The 15,623-nt window shown below is 48.0% G+C and overlaps 1 protein-coding gene across 1 annotated transcript in view; it reads left to right on the top strand.

The window, feature by feature from the left end:
• The window catches only part of STEAP3 (STEAP3 metalloreductase), a 56,930-nt gene that overhangs the window by 30,372 nt on the left and 10,935 nt on the right, over positions 1-15,623 (top strand). The window contains exons 2-4 of the mRNA XM_090279372.1: positions 2,289-2,788; positions 4,389-4,916; positions 11,163-11,327. Of these exons, the coding sequence (XP_090135498.1) occupies positions 2,309-2,788; positions 4,389-4,916; positions 11,163-11,327 (1,173 nt within the window). The 5' untranslated portion in view covers positions 2,289-2,308. The remainder of the gene's footprint in view (positions 1-2,288; positions 2,789-4,388; positions 4,917-11,162; positions 11,328-15,623) is intronic.

The raw sequence follows: 15,623 nt of genomic DNA, 5'->3' as shown, positions 1-15,623 counted from the left end.
GTGTTTTGAACTCTTCATCTGATAGGTTGGTTATCTCCATTTCATCTAATTCTTTTTGTGGGGTTTTGTTCTGTTCTTTCATTTGGGCCATATTTCTTTGTCTCCTCAATTTGGCAGCCTCCTTGTATTTGTTTCTGTGTAATAGGTAGAGCTATTTTGACTCCTTGTCTTAGTAACATGGCCTGTTGTAGAAAAGACATCTATAAATTGTGTGGGGCAGAGCCTTAGGTAATTGCCAGGGTGGGGCAACCTTCTTTGCTACTTTGTGGCTCTGTATGTGGACAGCAGGGGAGTGGAGGGTGTTGAGAGGGGACAGTGCTGCTCCCTGGCTTCTGGATGTTTGCCTGGCACTCACTTCATTTTCAGTCACTTTACCCTCTTCCTGTATGTGACCAGCAGCCTCCCAGCTGTTGCCCTGGTGGTGATTCCTACAGTGGGTGTATTTGCCTATGTTTTGACTCCATGAGGGCCCTTTAAGCTGAGTCTTCAAAAAAAATCTGGCAGTTTCTTCTGCTACCTCAACCCCCACTGGTTTTTACAGCCAGAAGTTATGGGAATTTATCTTCCCAGTGCTAGAACCTGGTCTGTGCAGTCTGACCTGGGGCTGGGATCACTCACTCCCAAGGTATCTCTCCTGATTTTTATCCACAATACGTGAATCTGGGATCATCCATTTGGCTCTGCTGCCTCTCCACACCACTCTGTGTCTCCATGCCTGTCCACCCCTCCTACCTGTCTGTATGAATGTGGCTTCTTTAAATCCTTGGTTGTTGGACTTCCATACAGCTCAATTTCCTGACAGTTCTCTGTGTCATTATTATTACTTTTTTAGATCCAGTTGTAATTATTTCTATTATTGTACAAAAGAGGCAAAGCGTGTCTACCTATGCCTCCATTTTGACCAGAAGTCCTTATTTCAGACTTCTTGAATTTGTTAAGATTTGTTTTATGACCTAACATATGATCTATCCTGAAGAAATTGTCCATGTTTACATGAGGAGGCTACAGGGCTATCTAATGTTTCCATGCTGATTTTCTGCCTTTGTATATTTATATATCTATATATTTTATATTTAGATGTTTTATATATTTAGATGATCCTATTTACAGTGATTTTAAATTAGTGATGAGTTTAAGCAGTACATATTTGGAAAACTTTCACAATTAACTTTGCGCTACCACATTGGTCAGTATGGGTGACAAACTCACCCTGACTACTGCTGTGATTTGTTGCTTACAATTGTGCATAAAGGAAATAGCAAATTTTATTTAGAACTTGGTAACAATTAAAATAAAATTTTCCCCAGTAAGTTTACTATAAGCTCCTGGTCAAAGTCCAGGGTTTTCTCCATGTCCACTCATACCTCAGGTTCAGTGAAGGAGATCCCAGGGCACCCACCCAATCTCAGGATCCCATTCAATGTCATGACCCACTCCCACCTTACCCCCAAAGAGTGGGATTTTTTTTTTAAGATTTTATTTTTATTTATTTTTAGAGGGAGGGAAAGGGAAGGAGAAACAGACCAAGAGAAACATCGATTGGCTTCCTCCCGCACACCCCCAACAGGGACCTGGCCCACAACCCAGGCATGTGCCCTGACCGGGAATTGAACCAGTGACTTTTTAGTTCACAGGCCAGCACTCAACCTACTGAGCCAAATCAGCCAGGGTGGATTTCATTATTTATTCATTCATTCTGCAAATATTGAGCACCAGCCCTGTGACAAATGGTGAGATCCAAAGTCAGATAAGATAAGGTCCTTGTCTTCCAGCTGCTCAATATCTACTTAAGGAAGAACATCAGAGATACTATTCCAAAATGTACAGTATAAATAAGTAGAGGAACATGTCTACCCTTCCTGGTAATCAAAGCTAACACCCAGAGATGGTGAGGTTGGGGTTTTACAGTCACTATGGATAGTAACACTGTCTACCACATAATTCTTTTGAAAATAAGCAAGGAATTGCATAGCATGATCATGGAAATTCCATACTCTCCTTTCTCAGCACTCTCACTCTTGCAGATTTGTCCCAAATAAATAATTTAGCAGGAAGGACAAAGGGTAGAGGGCAGAGGTCCTTCCCCCTCTTCTTCCTGAATGTGTGCCCTCCTCAGGAAGGGGCTGGGTCTCATTCAGCTTGTCCCCCCATTCTGGTACATGTTAACACTCATGAAGGCCTATTGGGTGAGTGGTTGACCACTATGCAATTACAGCCAACAAGACAGCAGTGATGGGAAGGACAGCCCAGGAGCCCTGCATTGACCAGGTTCCTCTTTTCTCTTTTAGCCACCAAAATATCAGGAGAGATGGACAAGCCGCTGATCAGCTGCAACCTGGTGGACAGTGATGGCAGCCTAGCCGTGGCCTCCTCTGAGACCCTCAGAGTGGGCATCCTGGGCAGTGGGGACTTTGCCCGCTCCCTGGCCACACGCCTGGTGGGCTCTGGCTTCAGCGTGGTGGTGGGAAGCCGCAACCCCAAACGCATGGTTGGGCTGTTCCCATCAGCAGCACAAGTGACTTTCCAGGCAGAAGCTGTAGGCTCCCCTGATGTCATCTTTGTGGCCATGTTCCGGGAACACTACTCCTCACTGTGTGTTCTCAGTGACCAGCTGGCTGGCAAGATCTTGGTGGATGTGAGCAACCCCACAGAGGAAGAGCACCTTCATCACCGTGAGTCCAATGCTGAGTACCTGGCCTCCCTTTTTCCCACCTGCACAGTGGTCAAGGCCTTCAATGTCATCTCTGCTTGGACCCTGCAGGCTGGCCCAAGGGATGGGAACAGGCAGGTAGGTGCTGGGAAAATAACAACCACCATCATAATAAGTATAAATGGCTAATTTTCCTTGAGGGACTTCAGAATACCAAGCCTATTGTGCTCATTGTCTCAGCTCATTTCACATCACTGCAAAGTTCTTTTTATGGAGAAATCTGATGTTGATGAAGTTACACCAAGTCCTACAGTTAGTGAGTTGGGATTTGAAACCAATGCCTATGAATCTGAAGTTCATATTCTTTGTTCTATGGTAACTTGATTACCTGGTGGGCAAGGAGGAAAAAAAAGGTTGATGACTTTTTTTATCGTTAGAGTCAAGAAGAGAAGAAACTTTGCTTTTAGAATTGGACTCAGAGGAAGGAAAGTAACAAGTTTAAGTGCCAAGCCCTGAGGAAGCGTGTATGTCCCAAACTTTCATCCATTTATTCCAACAGCTTCCAAGAACTGAGTAGATTGCTCAAAATAGTCAATAGCAAGTTTCTCTGAGGGTGGAAAATGGTACCAGAGAATAGCCAGAGCCACATACGGTCCTTGGCAGGAACTCTTACCAGAACAAGGTCGTTTTTAATATCAAGAGGCCAAGCATTTTTCTGGAGGAGGGAGCCAGGATCCACATGTGTGTGAGAACTTCCAATGAGTTCAACCCAGATGCCTCCTCTGCATAGCTCCATGCCAGGCTGAGCACACAGGTGCTTGGTCATCCCTGTCTGCAGGGCCCTATATGCAGCTTGCATTATAGGGTTTCCCATGTGTGGACAGGCCAGGAACAGTGGGCAAATGTTAGGTGAAAGGGCCTGGAGGGAACAGAACTAGCAGCTGGCTGGGGAAGACTTGAGGTCAACCTTGGCCTTGGCCTTGGCCCACATCATGTTGTTATACACAGGGAGCAGCAGGGCATTCCAGGTTAAGGAGACAAACCACAAAGGCACAGATCTCAGTTTTCTCACCTGAAAAATGGGGATAATAGTACCTATCTATAGGCCTGTGGTGAGGCTGAGGGATCACAGATGTAAAGCCTAGTACACAGTACTTGTTGGGTCAGTATTGATAAACCAGACTGACCATAGCAGTGTCAGCAAGGCCCATGGTAGGAAGCAGTGGACTGACTATGAGGCTGGTGCTGACTCGTAGAAGACGTTGTGTGTTGGTTGAGGGTCACAGGGGGCCGAGGAACATGATCAAAAGGGTCACTTCTGGTATGAGGGATAGAACTGCGCTCATGGCTACATGTAAAGCCCAATTGTTGAGTGACCCCCAGGGCAGACGACAGTCCTTGAAACACCTATCCCAAAGGCCCATGGGGGCTACCTAGGTGGGCATTTTGCTTGTGGAGGCTGATGGTAATGAACTTGGCAAAATGTTCACTGCTAAGTGAGCCCCGGATCCTCTTCTTGAGTAGTGAGCATTGCTGGGCTGAGTCTGGGAGGCCACAAGAGGGCAAGAAAGTACCCCTGGACTAGGAATCAGAGCCACCTCTGCTCTCCGCTATCCCATTAACTGGCATGCTGGGCCTTGATTTTTCAGCTGCTCATTAGGGAGTTTGGCCCTGATGCTCTCTGAGGCCTTGCCCACCCCAGTGGCCTGTCTGATTCCCCTTTTCTTTCCTCCTCCAGGTACCCATTTGTAGTGACCAGCCAGAAGCCAAGCGCATTGTCTCAGAGATGGCACATGCCATGGGCTTCATGCCTATGGACATGGGGTCCTTGGCTTCAGCCCGGGAGGTGGAAGCCATGCCTCTGCACCTCCTTCCAAGCTGGAAGGTGCCTACCGTCCTGGCCCTGTGGCTTTTCATCTTCTTCTATGCCTACAACTTCATCCGGGATGTGCTGCAGCCCTACGTGCAAGAGGGCAAGAACAAGTTCTACAAGCTCCCCCTGTCTGTGGTCAACATGACGCTGCCGTGTGTGGCCTATGTGTTGCTGTCGCTGGTCTACCTGCCCGGCATGCTGGCAGCCACCCTGCAGCTGTGGCGCGGCACCAAGTACCGCCGCTTCCCTGACTGGCTGGACCACTGGCTACAGCACCGCAAGCAGATTGGCCTGCTCAGCTTCTTCTGTGCCGCCTTGCATGCTGTCTACAGCGTCTGTCTGCCAGTGCGTCTCTCCTACCGCTATGACCTGGTCAACCTCGCCATCAAGCAGGTACAGCCCGTGTCATTGCCCAGTACCAAGGCTAGCCATGCCTGTGGCTGCAGCCTGCCAGTCACTGTCTCATCTGTGTCACTAGTCATCTGTGATTCTGCCCTGACTGGGCAGTGCCCATGTCCTGCTGTCAAAGACTTTGAGTATCAGTGAACAAAATAGAAAATTCCTGTGCTCATGAGCACAGCCCAGGCAGGGGAGACTTAACCAAATACAGCAGTAAGTTATACAGGTTTTCAGAAAGTTATGAGTGCTAAGGAGAAAAGCAGGGGAGAGCAGATGGGTACAGTTTTAAAGGGTGGTCAAGGGAGGCCATGCTGAGGGGTGTTAGGTAAGCAAAGGCAGGAAGGAGGTGAGAGTGAGCCCACAGCTAGCAGGGAAGCAGCAGAGGCCTTGGCTGGGGGCTGCCTGGCACACATGAGGATCAGCCAGGAGACCCTGTGGCTGGAACCAAGCAAGGGGGAGAGGAGTGTGCCCTGACAGGTTGAAGCCAGACCAGGGAAGCCTTGAAGGCTGAGGACGGGCTTTGGCCTTAGACTCAGTAAAACAGGGCGTCGACAAAGCATTTGAGTAGAGGCGTAATGATCCATCTGATGCTTTCACTGGCTCCCTCTGGCTGTTGGTGGAGAGTAGAGAGTCAGAGGCAGATGCCGAGAGAGCAGTTGAGGGTGCAGAAACCTGGACATGAGGCCATGGAGCTTTAGAGCAGAGTGGAAGCAGCAGAGGGGCAGGGCGGTATTGAAACCAGAGTACACAGAATTGCTGATGGATATGGGGGTGCTCAAAGATGACTCTGCGTTTTTGGCCTGAACACCTTGAGGAATGGTATTGCCTTCAGCTGAGATGGGAAAGGTTGCAAGAGAGCAAGATTATTTTGGGGGGGAGAGAGGGCAAGTAATTATTCATTCATTTAAGAAACCTGCGTGCTGCTCTTTTGCCAACAGGATTTCTGTGAAATGAGGGGGCTTTCAGGCCAAGCCAGGTGGCAACACAGGCAGCATCAGCTGGCAACTGTACCCACAGAAACAGACCCCTGGTGCACTCTCCTGGTTTACAAGCGCTAGGGCCCAATTCTGAGTCCCGAACTCAGGTCTGCAAGTGATGCTGCCTTTCTGTAGTTCCTGCAACCTGCTTAATTCCTCCAGTCCCCAGCCCCCAGCCCCTGGACTCGTGTAGCTCCAGGACTCTAGCCAACCAACAGAGTTTGGCCCAGGTACCAATAAGATACTTCTCGTCCACCCCTCTTTCCAGCCCAGATGGTCCCTGCAGTTTCTGTTCCAGCTTGGGGGCATGCAGGGATTCTGGTGGGGCTGCACCCTCCCCAGGTGCACCCACCATGCAGCTGTCCCCTCAGTGGCTGGGCCACATCCCAGAGCAGGACCAGGAGGCGAGGTTGGGGCATTGCCTGTGAACCACAGACCTCAGCCCCTACTCATTCTCAGCTTCCCTGCCAGCAGCTTCTCAAATGCACTTGTTCTTTCCCACCCACGGACACCTGACATCATGCATCTGTGGGCTTAGGCTTTCATAAGCGAATGGGAGAACCCCAAACTTCAGGCAGAGAAGCGAGATGCCTGCTGGCAATGAGAGGAAAGGAAAAAATAATAATCACAAACCTTTCAAAAGAGCTTGCTGTGTCCCAGGTACTATTCTAAGGACTTTACATCCTCAGTGTGAATTTGTTTAACCTGTATTTCTTGCCTATAAGCCAGATGCTGCCCTAGCCTTATTTGTATTACATAGAAGAAAATTGAGCTACAGAGAGCTTAACTTGACCAGACCATATAACCAGCAAGTGGCAGAACTGGGATTCAGATCTAGCCCTTCTCCAGAGCCATGCTCATATCCATACCGCTTTCTCTAGGGGAAACAAGTGCAGGTGAACAACTGAGTAAATGATCACAGAACTCGGGTCATTATCTCATTAATTCACTGAGCACCTACACTCCCAGACTTTGGGGTCACAGGAGGGAATAAGACTAGACAGTCTTGTTCTTTTCCTTGGCTGAGGTAGGGAGCCCTAGAGGTCTGAAGGCAAGAACCCTGAGCTCCTATTCTCAATCATCACCGATTAGAACAAAGACCTTGACCTTGAACAAGTCACAGCCCCTCTTTTGTCCTCAGGGCCCTAATGTATAGATCAAGGTCTCTCCTAGTGCTAATGTTTTGTTGCTCTTTGATGATATTTTCTTCTATAAAGGGCAGCTCTGTATGGTTTCTCTGGGACTGGCTCAGTGTTTGCTGCCCAGAAGGTGACAGATCAGGGCAGCAGGCATTTCAGGCAGTGGGTGGGGAAGAAGATGATGCCCCTCTCCCACAGAGCCCAAGGCAAACTCACACGCCATCCCCACCCTCTGATTGCCTTTTTCTAAATTCTCTCCCTTGCCGAGGCTCTTCTTGATAGTATGTGAACCCAGTGTTGTCCTGATGCAAATACCAGGGCACAGAGGGGCACATGCCAGGTAGTTTTTCCCAGTTCCAAAGCCTCTTAGGGCTGGAGGCTCCCGTGAAGGTTGCCAGGCAACCATCCTTCCCACAGAACTGGATCACAGAGACAGCAAAGGCCTGCCTCGCAAGGGGCTTAAGCTTGTCCTGCAGATTTCTGGAGGGCAGAGCCAAGCCTGATTGGATATGTTGGGGAGTGAGGGGTGGGGGGTTAGAGGAAGATGGAGGATTAACACAGAGCAGAGAGAACAGCCCAGAAGTGGCGGGTTGCCTGACCTGCAGGTGTTCAAGCAGGTGCTGGGTAGTCTGCAGTTCAGCCTTGTCCTCAGGCTCTGAGACTGGGCATCCGAGGCTATTCTGCATTCAGCCCCAAACAGCCAGGCCTCTGGGTGCCTGACGTGTGACTCTCTCATCCTGCCCTTGTGCCACCCTCTCAGGGCCTCCTGGTGGGTCCGTGCTCACCGTCCTGGCTGCCCTGCTGGGTCTTTGGGGAAAGAGATCACAGTAGCCAGGGCCAAGAGACTACAAGGTTTCCTTCAGGCCCCTGAATCTGCAGACTTGGAGGCAGAGCTATCTCTGACCATGTTTATTGACTGTATTATTATGGAAAATAACTAGCATTTTCACAGTGATTTCTGATTTGCTTGTATGGTTCCCTAGAAATGTATTTCAAATCAAGATCAAAGAAAATGTTTAACAGTCTAGGCTGTCAGAGAGAACTGCCTAAAATTCACATTTGACCATGTCACGGCTAAAAAGTACTGTGATGCCCCACCGCCCTTGGGGTAATGATAGACTCTCCATGGCACAGCCTCCCTCTCTCTGCAGCCACATCTCCCATTGCTCCTGTGACATGTCACACTGGGTCCCATACTGTCTTGTGAGTGAGCTCCCCCCTCCCCCCCGAGACACCTTGACAGCTTGACAAACTCCTGTTCTTCCTTCAAAACCCTGCTTCTGTTAAGGTCCCTCAGTCTACTCCCCATTCTCCATGCTCACCTTCATGAAATGTACGTTGTCTACACTTCTAGGATTTTTCTTATGTGACACTTTTTAATCACTCATTTGCATGTCTGTCTTCCTCCTGACTCAGTTTTGTGACTGTGTCTTCACCCCTTGAGGCTCAGTTTATAACACAGATCCCCACTACATGTTCACTGAGTGGCTGATTGTGAACTTGGCCACCACAAAGCCAATACCAGGCATCTCTTTAGAGGCATACATATAGAACTTGGAGCAAAGACTAGTCTAACTACCCTGTTTTCATTAGGAACAACACCATCAGCCACTTACATTAATCACCTAATGTGTGCCAGTCACATGCTATTTGTTCCACGAACGTCCTCCTTTTAGTCCTTGCACTAACACAGTGAGAAAAAGACAGTGTTGCCATTAGCTGGGGCCCCATGACTGCTCTCCAGGCAATTGGCATTGGACTCCAGGACTTGGGACTACAAGGCAATCCTTCCCTTCCCTGCCGGCCACTACAGGCTTCCCCTTCTACATCCTGCCTCCCCCTTCTCTGGGCCAGCACCCCTCTCTTCCCACCCATCACCCACCCTTGAGATATGGAGAGAGTCTGACGCTGGAGCCCTGCTGGTCCTCCTGGCCCTGGGTCCTTCAACATCTAACCTGCAACCTACAGGAAAAGCAAATCCCATGTGAATGCCAGCTACCATTTCATCTTCCATTGGTGAACAACATTCTCATTATTATCAAGGTGGCCACCTTGGTTAGCTCTAAACATAGGGGAATTACGAGGGGAATGGAGAGCTGCTGGATCTGTGTTCCAGCCATGTGTGACACTGGGCACTGGGGGGCCCTGAGTACAGCACTGGGGTTCAGTAGGTTGGGCAAGAATCTCAGGCTATTGAAGGGAGCTGGATCCAGATCCTCAGGCAGGCTCCACACCATCCATTGCTCTCTTGCCGCCCCCTCCTCCCACCCCTTCCCAGAATCCCTGCAGAGTGGAAATATGAGAGGAAAAAAACAAGACATTTTGCAAGCAACTGTGTGGTGTGTGTAATCATCCAAACTCTGACTTGTGACATTAACTGCCTGATTTTACCAAAATGCAGGAAGCAGTGACTAATGAAGTATACTTGAAGAACAAACAACTTGCAACAAGGAAATGACTTACTTAGTGGTTGTTAATGCTGCAAAGGTGTGTGACTTCTTTGGGCTCAGTTACACAGGAGCCATCTTCCCTCTGTGGGGTAATATCAGCCACCTTTCTAGCTGCTACTGACATTTGCTTGGTACACTAGCAGTCATACGATTTTAGACATGACCTCACCCAGCTCTCTCAGGCAGAGAAAAGGAAGCCCGGAGTCACAGGTGACTGACTCATGGTCAGGCTGAGAACTGGGTCCCTGGACTCCTGGCTCTTCTGAGGCTTCAAGACATCAAAGTAAGCCAGCCTGTCAGAGGCAATCATTTTTCTCAAATTTCAGGAAAAATACTCAATGGATGGCATTTTCTCAGTTTTTTAAACTTTATCCTAAGCTTTCAACCAGTTTGCTTAGCCACTAGATTCATTTTCAATATTATATCTGATAACTGGGCTTGGTTATTTTTTTCCTGCTGAAATACTTCCTCAAAAGCCTGTATGAGCCATTCTGTTTTGCAAAGCAGAGGCCTGCCTACTAAAACATTGTCTTATTTCCTAATGAAAATACTCTTTCTTGTTCTGCTGGTAGGATTCAAGTACCAGCATTTCATGCTGTTTCTCAGAGAACACCTTGACTTCCAGGAACTCTGCTGCCTGGTCTAGTTTGGAAATGATTGCTCTAATGGAAGGACCTTGATAAGGTTTTCCTCATGTGTGCGCCATACGCATGAGTGTCCGCCGGGCTGGGGTGGGGCTCAGCTGCAGAGACACTCTAGGTGGAGAAGGACTGGGTAGAAATCTCCAGGCCCACATGGATCCCGGATCTGCGTGTCCTTGGAGCTCAGTGAGGGGTCCCAAAGCTGTGTGAGGGCAGGTATCCTTGCTCTCTGCGGCCCAGGGCCTGGCACACAGGAGATACTTTATAAGTGCTCACGGGTGTGCTTGGTGAGCGGATGTCGGTCTCTGTTGCCTGGCAGTGGTAAGCCAAAGCTACATGCATCAGACAGCAATGGGGATCTGAGTGGGAAAGTGGGAGCCAGGGGCTTTGACTCAGGAAATGTTGATGGGTTTAGTGTCTGTGTGTCTTTGTGTGCCCTGAGTGCAAGGCAGTGATGGGGGCTGATTGGGGGACATGGAAGGCAAAGGGTCCGGGAAGCCAGCAGGCAGCAGAAACGTGATCCCATCTGGCTGACAGGATTCTGAGACAGGAGAGCTTCTCCCTCCCTTCTTTTGGGGATTTGGGGACCAGAAAACTGATGATATGGTCATGTTTGAAGGGTCTGTACATCTTGTTGAATTCTCTGACTCTTACCCAGCTCTGGTAACCTGTCTGGTTGACTGGCCCCAGATAGATCTGTGAAAGCCACAGGGAGGGAGCCCATGCCATTGGAGCTGGACTGCCTAGGTCCTGATCCAAGCTCTGCCTTCTCCCAGCTGGGTGTGACCATGGGAAAGGTACTTCATCTTTTTGCCTCTTTCCCTGTTCTGTAAAACAGGCATAAGAGGGGCCTCTACCTTGTGGGGTGAGGATTAGATGATCTGATACCTGAAAAGAGCTTGGAACAGAGCCAGGCATGTGCTACATGTGGTAGAAATATTAGTCATTACTCTGTGTCTTACATCTGAAAGTATTCGCTTGTCCGTATCCCAGAGTACCAACCACTTCATGATTTTCCTTCCATCCATATCAGGTCTTGACCAACAAGAGTCACCTCTGGGTTGAGGAAAATGTTTGGCGGATGGAGATATATCTCTCCCTGGGAGTGCTGGCCCTCGGCGTGCTGTCCCTACTGGCTGTTACCTCACTGCCATCCATTGCCAACTCGCTCAACTGGAGGGAGTTCAGCTTCATTCAGGTAAAGTAGGTCTGCCTCTGTTAGTGAGCCACAGCCTAGCCTCGCCTAACCTCTCGTGGGCCAGTGCCTCCCCTTTGCAAACTGCCTGTGGTGATGATCCATCCGTACAACAGCACTGCTAGGGCAGATGCCAGGGGTTTCCAGGTCCTGAGGACCCTTCTGGGTCTCCCATAAAGGGGCTGCCTGGGACAAGCTCATCTTCCTGGAACCTTGGAAGCCAGATATAAACATGCCAAAAAAATTAAGACAACAGAAGACTGAACCCTGGGTTAAACAATTATCAATTTGTACAGTTTTTGAGCTTCCCAAACAAAATCTCATGACGGGCAGTCATTGGACATCTCACTGATCTATCTGGGAGTCCGTGAGCCAGGGAGCAAGCCTCGGCGACCCCTGGCCCTATTGTTCCCTGTCACCCCTGCTTTGGACAGTACACGAGGGAGGTGAGCCCTGGAATCACCAGTTCATAGGGGCTGAAACACAACATTTCCACATGACACCATTCCTGTGAAGAATCCAGAGGAAAGGAGGTCTGTAGGCAAATGGATTTGAGAAAAAGTTTGTTTCCCGAGAGAGAGACACAATGCACTTTTGTCTTCAACAACAAACCTTGTTAACCAGACTTCTTTGAGCATTAGCATTCTCTGCATTCCACAGAATATGCTTTGGGAATACTGCTAGTGACAAAAGGTTCTTCATGCATTTATTCATTCAATAACTTTACTGAGCACTTACTGCATGCCAGCCATAGTGCTAGGCCTGAGATGTGACAGGGAACAAAACAGGCATAGCTACATTTCAATTATAAGGACAATCGGGATGGACTTTTCTACATTTCTTTGGCATCTGCCATTGTTCCAATACAGATTATGGGGTCAGCTCCCCAGTGCTGGTGGATTAACTCATGCCCTCCCATGGGTGGGTGCTGACTAGCACTGGATTCTGCCCCTGCTATCTTATCAGGGAAGAGAACAGTTATCATAGCCACCCCCACTGTCAACAAAAAATCTGTTGCAATCTTCTCTTTGCAGCGAAGACAGAGTACAGGATTCAAAGGGGAACATGGACGGTGTAGTGCTCTTATGTAATCCAAATTAATTGTCCCTGATTGGGACCACTTACATACCTCAGAGCAGTGGTTCTCAACCTTCCTAATGCTGCAACCCTTTAATACAGTTCCTCATGTTGTGGTGACCCCCAACCATAAAATTATTTTCGTTGCTACTTCATAACTGTAATTTTGCTACTGTTATGAATCGTAATGTAAATATCTGATATGCAGGATGTATTTTCATTGTTACAAATTGAACATAATTAAAGCATAGTGATTAATCACAAAAACAATATGTAATTATATATGTGTTTTCCAATGGTCCTAAGCGACCCCTATGAAAGGGTCGTTCGACCCCCAAAGGGGTTGCGACCCACAGGTTGAGAACCGCTGCCTTAGAGTACAACAGAACTGTGTTGCTTGTTTTTTTAAGTGTGTCTGTTTCTGAATCTCACTGGCTTTGCTCATTCGGGAAGGTCCCTGGACAAGTGCTCAGGGCTGACACATGCCAGCATTAGAAGAGGCAAAGAGAATTGTATTTCTTGGCCACTAATCCTCATGTGTCGCACACCCAAATCTAAGATTTTCCTGTTTCTGCCTGGAGTATCCCAGGGTGCATGGTTTATCCACAATTATACAGACTGCACGTTGTCCATCTCACCAGAAAGTTGCTCACTTAAGCAGCCACAGATTACAAGCCAGGCTCTCTGGCTGCCTGGGAAAGCCAGAGGATTTGTTTTCTTAGCCAAGCTGACTGGGACTTCAGCAGCCACACTCTGCTTTACATATTGAAGAGCTGAAAAGGCAAATATGAAAGTCCTGCCACTGCAAGAGCAGAGGTTTGGCAGGCCGGGAGATGGGAGAAAGGCAGGGCTTTACTCTGGAAATCAATTGCCTGCATTCTGTCCACAAAGACAAATACTCTGTGTGTCCCCCAGGAGTGCTGATGGGTGGAGGGTCTGAGAGCCCTGGGGCCTGGGCCTGGCTTTGTAACCACAGACGGATCTCATCTACTCCTGAGCCTCTTGTAAAATGGAGTTAGTGCCCTACAAAGATGCTGTGAGCCGCTGTGAGAGATTATGTGTGAAAGAAAGATAAAAAGTATTTTGCTCTTATGCTTAGGACATGTGGCCACATTTCCATTACCCCTGACTAAGCTGCCAGTCAGTTATTTCTGAGTTACCAGGAGGCAGCAAGAGAGAGACCAGGGAACTCCAGCCCCAGGGTGAGAATGGTCCACGTCACTGTTTGCAAACTGTGATTGATACTCGTTGGTGGTCATGAAATCAATTTAGTGCTCACAGCCAGCTTTTTAAAACATGAAATAGAGTAGAATGGGAAAGAAAACATCATAATGCTTAGCATGTTGTAAGGATAAATATTTTTTAAATTATGTTGCTTTAGATGTTATATATACATATGTGCTATGCCTGGAACGTACTGGGCAGTAGTGCCAAATGTGATTCTTACTCTGAGCCACCATCAAAAATGTTTGAAGTCACATAGTTCTCTTGACCTATGGACTCATATGCCTGGTTGGGGGGCTTGGGATTGCTCTGGAAGTAGGTTTTTCCCAGCTCCTTGGGTGACTCATAGGTGTGTACGATGCAGTCATTGTGTGGCAAACTCTGGGGGAACACAGGTTTGCAGTCAACAGACCTGAGTTTCAGTCCCAAGATCATCACTCTCCATCCCTGCACCATTAGGCAGTTTTTTGGTCTCTCAGAGCATCTGTATCCTCACTTCTGTTTGTGTCCACCCCCTGTGGTCATCTCCAGGATTTGAGTTGAGGATATGTAAAAATCACATGGCCCAGTAGTGGCTGTATGATTTCTGAGGTAAGCTGCCATCTTCCATAAAGTTAGCACTGCCAGCAAGGAGCAATTTAAATCCCATTTCCTTCCCCTGGCACACTTGTCTGCAGCATGTCACTGGGGCTTATAAACTGGCTCTGGAGATGCCATGGTTATCAATGGGCCTCATCTGACCCCTGAGTTTTTACTGACTTATTTAGTTAAAAGCCATCAAAACAATACGTTAATTCCATAGAGGGGACTTGTGCTTACATTTATCTTTTTGTTTCCATGGCTGCTTTCAAAGTATTCAATTCTGGTTTTTATTTGTTTGGGTGGAGTGGTATTATTTTGATTTTGGTTTGGGCCGTGCTAACTGCTCCTAATTAAGCCAGTTAAACATCATTAGATTGCAGGACAGGATCAAAGGTGGTGGAGTAGGTAGGAGCTGCATGACCCCATCTCATGATCCCATCAAAATTACAATTAAATTGTAACAGTCAGCCTGAAGAACCATCTGAAGACTGGCTGAACAGAAGTCGTATAACTAAAGATACAAAGAAGCCATATTGAGACTGGTAGGAGGGGTGGAGACATGACACAGGTTGGCCCCACACCCATGTGTGCCAGTTGAGAACCCGAAGGGATGTCTCAGCTGCAAAGGTCCCCACTAAGCAGTGAGGGGTCTCAGACTCACGCTAGGCCCTCCCAAAAGGCTCCAGCACCAACACACCTGGTGGCTGGCCTCAGACCATATCAAAGCACCGCCCAATTGTTCCACAAGCGGCACACCCAGAGGGAGATCTCAGCAGGCACCAGACCCTACAGGGGCAAATTGCACTTCATCGGGTCAGCTCCTGCATGGTAGCTCATACACTGCGATCATGGCCTATCCTCACAGCCCACCAACCTGAGGGTCAAACCCACCTACAGATATGCTAACAGCAATCAAGGTTCAGCTACAACAGGAGAGCACACATAACACACACAAGGGAGACTCCCGGAGTGCCCAGCTCAGGGGATCAGGAAGACTACACCACTGGATCCTACAGGACACCTACTACATAAGGCTACCATGCCAAGACTGGGAGATGTAGCAGATCTGCCTATTCCTATTACATAGAAAAAAACATAAAGAGGCAGCCAAAATGAGGAGACAAATAAACATGGCCCAAATGAAAGATGACAAAACTCGAGAAAAAAAACTAAACAAAATGGAGGCAAGCAATCTACCAGATACAGAGTTCAAAATGCTGGTTATAAGGATGCTCAAGGAACTTAGTGAGAACATCAACAAAGAGCAAACATAAAAAGGACATAGAAACCCCCCTCCCCTCAAAAAGAACCAGTCAGAAATGAATAATTCAAAAACTGAAATAAAGAATACACTAGAAAGAATCAACAATGGATTAAATGAAGCAAAGGATTGAATCAGCAATTTGGAAGACAAGG

Source organism: Furipterus horrens, unplaced genomic scaffold, assembly GCF_987537825.1.
Source record: "Furipterus horrens unplaced genomic scaffold, mFurHor1.1.pri manual_scaffold_1, whole genome shotgun sequence".
NCBI lineage: Eukaryota > Metazoa > Chordata > Mammalia > Chiroptera > Furipteridae > Furipterus > Furipterus horrens.
Note: the sequence above shows the minus strand (reverse complement) of the source record. Positions and strands in the feature narration are given on the sequence as shown.